The sequence below is a fragment of the Montipora capricornis genome, chromosome 7, assembly GCF_036669925.1.
Source record: "Montipora capricornis isolate CH-2021 chromosome 7, ASM3666992v2, whole genome shotgun sequence".
NCBI lineage: Eukaryota > Metazoa > Cnidaria > Anthozoa > Scleractinia > Acroporidae > Montipora > Montipora capricornis.
In genome coordinates this window covers 41,212,499-41,222,498 of record NC_090889.1, presented here as the reverse complement: position 1 = coordinate 41,222,498, position 10,000 = coordinate 41,212,499, and the positions used below count along the sequence as shown (strand labels likewise).

General features: G+C 39.9%; 1 protein-coding gene across 1 annotated transcript in view; it reads right to left on the bottom strand.

The window, feature by feature from the left end:
• The window catches only part of LOC138055980 (fibroblast growth factor receptor 1-A-like), a 53,475-nt gene that overhangs the window by 3,478 nt on the left and 39,997 nt on the right, over positions 1-10,000 (bottom strand). Inside the window, exon 16 of the mRNA XM_068901837.1 lies at positions 5,345-5,441. Within this exon, the coding sequence (XP_068757938.1) occupies positions 5,345-5,441 (97 nt within the window). The remainder of the gene's footprint in view (positions 1-5,344; positions 5,442-10,000) is intronic.

The following is a 10,000-nucleotide window of genomic DNA, read 5'->3' as shown; positions in this document are numbered from 1 at the left end:
TGTGGCTACTCCGAAAGGAATGGCCTTGAAAACATGCTTGGGATGGCAGCTAGAAGGTGGAAGATATAAATGACTGTCTGTGGGTTTAGAATAGACGTCTGTCCTAATAAATCCATCGATAAGGTATAATTATACCTTATCGATGTCCTAATAAATCCATCGATAAGGTATAATTATACCTTATCGATGGATTTATTAGGACAGACGTCTATTCTAAACCCACAGACAGTCATTTATATCTTCCACCTTCTAGCTGCCATCCCAAGCATGTTTTCAAGGCCATTCCTTTCGGAGTAGCCACAAGATTGAAAAGAAATTGCTCTGATGAAACCTTTCTTGCCAAGAGAACAGCTGAGTACAAAGGGTACCTTCTCAATCAAGGTTATCCTTCTAAATTAGTTAATGATCAATTCTCCAAAGCCTCCGCCATTTCTAGAAATGATCTACTTAGAACTCGTGGAAAAGAAGCGAGGAAACTATTTCCGTTTGTTGTTACATTCAATCCAAATTTACCCGATGTTGGTAACATAATTAGAAAGCACTTGTCTATTCTACAATCCAACCCCAAATTAAATGAACTTTTCCCTCGAGGCTCTGTCATACCAGCCTTCCGTCGGTCAAAAAATCTTAAAGAATTGTTAGCACCATCTCGCTTGAAAGCCGCCGCAGAGGGACGAACGGATCACCACAACAATGGTTGTTTTAAATGCAATAGAAACAGATATGATCTTTGTAAGAATTTCTTTGTCGAATCTAAATCTTTCCTTAGCTTTAAGACGGAAAAAAAAATACACCATTCATTCCAGTCTTTCCTGCGATTCTAAAAACGTTATTTATTTAGCCTCTTGCAAGAAATGTCGCCTGCAATATGTGGGATCTACCACCACTGATTTTAGAATTAGGTTCCGTAATCACAAGTCTGCTATGCTTACCAACAAAACAACTTGCGAAGTAGCAGTGCATTCTAACAAAATCCCGCATACCCTAGTTGATTTTTCATTTCAATGCATTGATCAGGTGCAGGCTTCATGCAACTCTGAAGAAATCGATAGGCTTTTAATTACAAAAGAGGCTTATTGGAGTGCTCAGCTGTTTTCTCTAGCACCCCACGGCTTAAATAAAAGGAAGGAATTTCATTCAAAAAACAGAATTTGTTACAATTAGTTTCCTTTCCCATAGTGTACATTCCTACATGATTAACCGTTCTAAGGCCCTTTTCTTGGATTTCGTCAGGCCCTTAGGTTTTAGCTGAACTCAAAGGCCCTGGCCGGGAAGCTCATTATGATTTATATTGTTTAAGGGCCCTTCTAGGGGTTTTGTTAATTTTTTTGCTTCGCTAATTTAGCTTTTTTGTCATGTACAAATTAGCACCACTTTTTGTTCTTCTTTTTTGCAATCTTATATATTTTTTTGACAGCTGTCACTTGGTATTGTGTAATTGTTAGCGCCTAAATCTTATTTAAGTTTCGTTTTTATTCAAAAGTTGTCATAACTGAAGAAGGTCTTTGACCGAAACGTTTTAGTAAATTTTTAATTTTTTAACTTTTTAACGTCAGAAGTTGTCCGTCCTCGCTTCCTTTTTACTCACTACAGTCGTTCATGTCGTGAAGTTTGGACTAGGAACCTTGCAGATCCTCCTGACGTGGTGACACCTTTGTTGGCCTGAGAGACTCACTAACAGTTGTTTATATATATATATATATATATATATATATATATATATATATATATATATATATATATATATATAGCTGAAGTTTTGAAAACAAGGTCAAACTTGGCTGCAAAATCCAAAGTGCAACTGCTGCCTTTGGCAGCAGTTGCACTGACGGTGAGCTTTAAATTCCTAGGGGGGGCTGCGTCATGGCTTGTCGCATGCAGATCTAACAAGTATAAGGTGTTAGTCCATAGCCAAAACAAGTCACTAGACCTCTCTATGGGAGGGTGAGGGAAGTAAATGATGACCTATAGGGTCTCAAATACAGTTAAAGATATCCATTGATAAAACAAGTTGTTGGATTTATGTGAGATATATAGCTGAAGTTTTGAAAACAAGGTCAAACTTGGCTGCAAAATCCAAAGTGCAACTGCTGCCTTTGGCAGCAGTTGCACTGACGGTGAGCTTTAAATTCCTAGGGGTGGCTGCGTCATGGCTTGTCGCATGCAACTCTAACAAGTATGAGGTGATAGTCCATAGCCAAAACAAGTCACTAGACCTCTCTATGGGAGGGTGAGGGAAGGAAATCTCCAGGTGTTGGGTAAGGCAATAAGTCTTTCATGGGATATGAAATATTACTTCTTCTGAAATCACCTTAGTGAAGTTTGAAAGATTAGTTCGAAATATAGCAGACATATTAATGGCCTTAACTGCCTTAATGGCTGATGATATTAGCCTTTTTCTCACACATATACATTTTTTGTTTAAATTTCCAGGTCGACGTCACAAGTTGCCAAATGGCAATGACACTGAGTTCTTAAATTAAAAGATGTTGTCAATGGAAAGGTTAGAGTCTAGTTACTGACAAAATATAACCGTCCCAGCTATTCTAGTCTAATTTAAAGACAAATTAAGATACGTGGGAAGGACCCGGTTTTCATAAGATCAGCTAGATATATATATAAATATATATACATACATAAATTGAAAGATTAAAGAGGACGCATCGATTCTCTGTTACTCTGAGTTTCGCGCCTAAGCGCTCGTCAGACAGAACTTCCCTTAGCCCCTGAACTCCGGTAGGGTGTGATGACCACTACACCATCAGGACAACCACGCTGGCAACGCAGCTATCGAGACAGTGAATTGGCCTATCGTGAGTATCCCGGGATTCTTTCACGGGTGGGATGGGAAAGCCTAAACCCCTTCATAGCCTTAAACCTAAGGATCGACTAACGATTCACAGGCAAACACCAACTTAGGCATCAGCTAATCAGAGGGATCAAGTTAATGATGCAGGCTTATTTATATAGACCGTAGAATGAAGAAATGAAACCCATCCCGTTAATCAACTGATTAATTATAGCGAATGAAAAACATGAAGAATTGCCCTGAGCGGGATTTGAACCCACGTCCCCCTTATTTAGCTTATTTAGGCTTTCCCATCCCACCCGTGAAAGAATCCCGGGATACTCACGATAGGCCAATTCACTGTCTTGAGTTATTTCCTTATTACATATATATATATATATAGATATATATAACTAACTGCAGACAGTACTGTCTCGGCCTTCTGGGCCTCATCAGTGCAGTGCTGATGTCTGGGATGGAGGTTAAGCTTATAAAGCCACCCCAAATGTCCCACACATGTATGTATATATATATATATATATATATATATTGAGCACTCTGGCATGGCTTAGATGTAGGTGCGCATGCTCACTAGCTCGCTAGTTTGAGCACTCTGGCATGGCTTAGATGTACCACATGTGTGGGACATTTGGGGTGGCTTTATAAGCTTAACCTCCATCCCAGACATCAGCACTGCACTGATGAGGCCCAGAAGGCCGAAACAGTACTGTCTGCAGTTAGATATAGCTCTTTGGCATTAAAAAGCTTTTGCTTTCATGTCCAAATTGAGCACTCTACTGGGATGAGTCATTGCCGCTAGCAATTGCGCATGCTCACTAGCTCGCTAGTATGAGCACTCTGGCATGGCTTAGATGTACCACATGTGTGGGACATTTGGGGTGGCTTTATAAGCTTAACCTCCATCCCAGACATCAGCACTGCACTGATGAGGCCCAGAAGGCCGAAACAGTACTGTCTGCAGTTAGTTATATATATATATATATATATATATAGCGCAAGTAGGGGGTTCCAGTTAGCTGCAGAGTGCTCGATACGTGAAGTAGAGCGAATATAACGTTTAGAAGAAAGACAACTTCACAGCGTAGCGACTTCAAGTTTCATGTTTGGACAATCATCAGGCTACAGATCTTACATTTGCATTCTAACTCATTTAAAGACCATTCTAATACTCTAGGGGAGCGTGCTATTTTAAGTTTGACAAAAGGTATTTGTTCTTGTGTCTGCATTTAGAAATTAACTCGTTTCTTTTGTTCAGTAGGTGGCGCGTATCTGCTTTTATTATGTACAACTTTTCTGTAAGGCACAGGTCGCATCTCTTTGATCCACATTAGCTCATATAGCACGCTCCCCTAGAGTATTAGAATGGTCTTTAAATGAGTTAGAATGCAAATGTAAGATCTGTAGCCTGATGATTGTCCAAACATGAAACTTGAAGTCGCTACGCTGTGAAGTTGTCTTTCTTCTAAACGTTATATATATATATATATATATATATATATATATATATATATATATAACAACTGTTAGTGAGTCTCTCAGGCCAACAAAGGTGTCACCACGTCAGGAGGATCTGCAAGATTCCTAGTCCAAACCTCACGACATGAACGACTGTAGTGAGTAAAAAGGAAGCGAGGACGGACAACTTCTGACGTTAAAAAGTTAAAAAATTAAAAATTTACTAAAACGTTTCGGTCAAAGAAGAAGAAGGTCTTTGACCGAAACGTTTTAGTAAATTTTTAATTTTTTAACTTTTTAACGCCAGAAGTTGTCCGTCCTCGCTTCCTTTTTACTCACTATATACATATATATATATATATATATAGATATATATATAGATATTTATTTATTTATTCATGTTTTTAATTTGGGTCACCTACTCGATTAGTCTTTACTATTTGCGCAAAACTATTCTATATCTTGCTTGTTTCTTTGTAATTATTATTCGCTATTCATTGCTTTTCTTTTGTTTTCTTTTTTTTTTTTTCACCTTGCAAATATATGTATTTAGTGTAAATCTAGAATTTAAAAAATTGGAAAAATGGAAAATTGAATTGTCTGCCAAAACGCGGCCTTTCAAGGGCTTTTGAGGGAAGTTGAGAGAGTTTTGATAACACTTTCGGACGTTATTTCCATATCTGGTGCTTCTTGGAGATATTTGTGGGCAACCACTGTGTCGGCAAATAGTTGCCATGCATTCTTAGAGAGGTTTTCAATTGGGGGTCGTGAAGAAGTTCCAAAGGAATTACTTCGATCAATCACAGCAGGAGCAAACAGCGCAATGAACCAATCCGAATTCATTGCAATTCCATGTAACCTGCGCGATTGGTTGTGGTCTTCCTTTTCATTGGTTGATAACCTGGCGCGAGATTTTTAAACCAATCACTAAGCATAGAAATTGCAATCGCGTAATTACTTTCGACAGTCATCTGAAAACTTCTCTACTTGAATATCTTTATCGTTTATGAATAGGGATGTTAAAAACGAAAAAAGGAATTGTGTCAGATTGGCATTTTTAACGCAAATCTCGATAATTACCTCCTTTTCGATGAGAGAAAGCAAATCTTTACGAATATTTTCAAAATTTGGACGAAAGCCAGGATTTTCTTGCCAGCACTTCTCCATAAAGTGATACCTGGGAAGAAGCAGTTTAAGGTTATCTTAGTTTTCACCCCCGTCCACTCATCTCATGTTGATTGATGAGAATTATAGAAGCAGTAACTCTAGATAATTCATAACTCGGTCTCATCCTTCTGTTAAAAAATATCATGATTTCAACAGGGCGCATAGAAAAGGACATTACGATGAAGACACTTCTTATTACAATAATCATTCGTTTGCTTAGGACGTCAAGCCGTGTGGGTTCCCCGAGAAAAAGAATGGTGGCCAAGGTGATATACGATCTAACCCTCCTGTATTAGTTAACGATCTATTCTAAAATAAGCCTATCCTTTTTATGTGGGAAATAACATGACCGCTGAGCTCGTGAGTAAAAACCAGGGATTTTATGGGCTAAGAATGACGACACATCACGTGATTATGCAATTAGTGCAAAACGAGCAACCATGGATCATCTATTACTGTACCCCCGAAAGCTTCCGAAGTTCAAATGTCCTCATTGAAGTCAATGCATGGTTGAGCATCTACACGTGAAATGGAAACTGAGGTCATCGTCTGAATTCGTGTAAAAGGCACTCGCTCTTTTTTTTTCCCCATTGCCGGATGCCTTAATCGGTCAACATTTACTTCCCAATTTTAAGTAAAGGCAATAACGACGGCTTCTTTTCGTGATGCCCCCACAGGTGGCCAAAGCTCTACGTTTTGCGCGTGACGTAATTAGAACATCATAACAAAATGACCGTTAATTTGCATAATAGCGAAATTACAAGGATTTGTATGGGGAAGAAATGTATCGAATTGGAAGGCAAAATTAGGAGTGATTTTTAAATAAAAGTTTCTCACCTGAAGTACTTTGTAGTTTCTTTTGTGTCTTCGCGGTTTCTAGGTCCATTTGAAGGGATTTCGTGGAGTTTCTGTTCCAACTGCCTCTCACTTAATTAGATATAATGGAGAGACGAGAATCTGGAACAAAAACTCCACGAAATCGCTTGGAGCTTCTGTTCCAGCTGCTTCTATCTCGATTAGAATATGAAGAGAAGAAGAACCTGAAACAGAAACTCCACGAAATCTCTTCAAATCGACCTATAAACCACAAAAAACACATGTTTTGCACTTTGTTGACAGATATTTAATAACGGGGTTGCCATATAACAATCCAGTCGAAATCCTGGTCGCATTCCTCCGTTTATTCCTGTGTCAGAAATCAGAAACGTTGCGCAACTGGGTCTTTCTTGTCACTCCGGACCCCTGCTAAGTATTGACTTTGTGCCAAGCGTCTTCTGAACGTATCTTTGGCAGGTTTCAGGGGGTAGTACACTTGGTAGTAGAAATGTGTAGATTTTATGGGGTGGACACAGTAGAATATTTACTTAACCTGCAATAGCCTCGAAATTGATGTGACTCGAATGGCGTTTTGGTAGATCTTTAAGCAAAATATACCATTATGGAGCTCAGGAATGGAAGGTCAAATCGATAAACGAGACAGGCAGTGAAAAAAAAAACATCTGGAATCTTCAAAGCGACGAATAATGTACTTCGACAACAATTGGCCATCGAGTGGTGATCTGTGTTTCTAAATACTTTATGTACAACACTGCAACCAAGGTAACTGTCTAGTTGGGTATGGGTTTCACAAACTCATTGAAGGAATCGAACATATTGAATGGATCTATGTTATCTCTGTTGTCTGGCTATTGATATTAATTTTCAATCAACTCTGCACATCTTCAAGTAAAAAAATATATTTGGAAATGTGACTAATTCTTGACGTCCAAGATTTATTTGAAAGAAAGCTTGTTGTCTATTTCATGATTTATTATTCAGGGAAAAGGTTCTTCAGAAAAGGATTTCATCCTGAACTCCGGTGAGAAATTTATTTACTTGCATAAGGTTTTTGACACGGGGTGTGTTGCTTGCTTGGATGCTCGGAATGAAACAGGAAGGTGTTTTTTGCCTCTAAATTTGTTCAGCAAGAGCTTTTAGGAGTCAGATCGAGCATTGCAGGAGACAGGCAGGCCATTGGTATATTTTACAAAGTACTTGAAAAGGGTCAGTTCCAGATCAAGGCGTGGCATTCAAACAGCAGAGAAGTCGGCCAAACCTGCGGTGAACTATGTATAGACTTTCTTGGTCACAAGTGGGACAAGAAAAATACACATTTGCTCTAAAAAAGGATTCAGTTTTAAGCCTTGCATGCTCCGGTGTGTGAACCTATTGGCCTCATAGCATCTGTGACTCTTAAGTACCTACAAGAGCTGTGGAGTACCGTGTATGGTTGGGATGACATCCTCCTTGAAGCAACCCAACAAAAGTGGAAGGAGAGTGAAGCAGCAATAAACCAACTGCCCACCTTCAAATTTGATCAGAAGTTAAAGCCAGCAGGAGCAATAGACCTACCCCAAGTACATGGCTTTGCAGATCGAGGAGAACTGGGATATGGGGCAGCCAATTTCTTTCGCTGGAAGCTACGCGATTGAAAGAAAAAAGCTATTCCCCGACTTCATATCTTGGGTGCCCGGCACTCGCAAGGATTTACGACCCGTGCTGGAAGGCACTAGGCTTCGTTAATATCAAAGAGTACGATAAGACCTTTTGGCTGGAATCTCGAACCATTTTGTCTTGGCTGAAGACTCCACCTCGAGAATTCAGACCCTTCGTGTCCGTACGAGTTTCCGGAATCCAAAGAACAGTGGCGCTCGTTTCCAAAGCTGCCAGAATCCGAATGGCCACAGTTTGATGACCAAACACAAAGATCCCAACAGGTCTTCAGAGACGCCTTACAAGAGATGAAGACCATCAAGAAATCTAAGAAACGAAACTTGACGGAGATCATTGGAACACCAGAGAGTAAAAACCACGGTCACTAGATAACCCAGAATTATTTCACCTGTTGCGAAGTTGCTATTCATTTACAAAATCCGGAGAGTCCTTGCCTATGTAAGTCGATTTGTTCAAGCCACTAGGAAAAGAATTTGAAATAAGGGTCCTCTAACAGTTCAAGAACTGTAAGACTCCGAGTCGCCTCCTTTCTAGTGGTGTCAGATTCCCTTGATATATATCGCTCCTTAACGCGAATTGATTCCTAAATCTGATGACATCGGATTGATCAGTGCTTATGGCCGCCTCGAAAGTGCTAGTGCACTACCTCAAGACATGATTTGCCCAATCATTCTGCCAAAAGACAATAACTCGTGGTCCTCCTCTTGCACCACCTCCACCAGAAGCGAGGGCATTGTGGTTACAAGAGCTTCATGTACGAAGCAAGGCGAAAGTTTTGGATCGTCGGGCTTCCAAAGATAGCAAAACTATTGTCAGCAAGTGCGTCGGCTGCTGCAAACTTCGAAAACGTCAGCTTTTAGCATCTCTGTACGGTGGTCAATTTACATTATCAACTCCGTTGATAAACCAAATTTTTGTATGCTACTTCCCCACCGACGCAGCACCACAGTTTCTTTAGAAACTACCCCTTCATTTATTTGAGTGGCTGCTTGATTCCCACCATTCCCGAATACCGCACTGGATATGTTTGGGCCCTTGCATTAATCAAATTCGAGAAGCGCAAGTTGTCATTTTGGGTGTTCCCCAAGATTCAAAGCACTCTTTCAGAAAAATATACCCGTGATCTCGAGTGGCGATGGAATAACCAACGGAGTCGTCGAGTCATTGATTAGGCTAGCTCGTAAGCTCTGAACAGCGTTTGGCAGAACAGAGAGCTTACTGAAGATCAATGGCGGACATTCCTTGCCGAGATAACCTGTGTAGTAAATATTCGTCCTCTTAATCAGAGTTCTGTTGACATTTGGGAAGAACTTCCGATTTATCGCATGATATATCTTAATCGGACAATACAGCCTCCCTCCACAACCCGAATAAGAGGACAGAGTCAATCCAAGAAAAATGCTGTGGATTGTACAAAAAAGAGTCGGTGAATTCTGCCCCTACTGCATTAGGTGTTTTGCACCCACACTCCTGAAGGGAAACAAGTGCCTCCGGAAAAGAGAGAGAGAGAGAGAGAGAGAGAGAGAGAGAGAGAGAGAGAGGCCGAGTGTTTTACACTCCGTTGAAAAATGTGTAATTGGTGGCTAAGGCCGGGAACGCACGTTTTTTTTTTTTAATTTCAACTTAATTAACGCTTAGCCAATGAGATTGCAGCTCCCTCTCAATCGGACGATCAGATAGAAAAGGGCCCTGTTATTGAAAACAGTGTATTCGTGGCTTCTGCAAATATAGGAATCTACATCTACATGTTGTAGAAAGATCGTTTATTCGATTATCCGATTTGTTTAGTTTTATAGTGTGTTCATATGCATGCCTCTTTTTTCAGTTGACTATTAAGTTACTTTGTGCAACGTGGAAGTGCGCGGATTAAAATAGTCCAAAACTACTGGTAGATCCAGTGAACAGTATTTTCCTTGTGTATATTCACCTCGAGTAACACCCATGCCCACGGTGCGAAACAGAAAAGGAACTACAAAGAAGTTCAGGTGAGAATTGTTTTTTTTTTAATTACTCCTGATTTTGCTTCACAACTCGATACATTTTTATCCTATAAAAACCGTTGTAATTTCGCTGTTA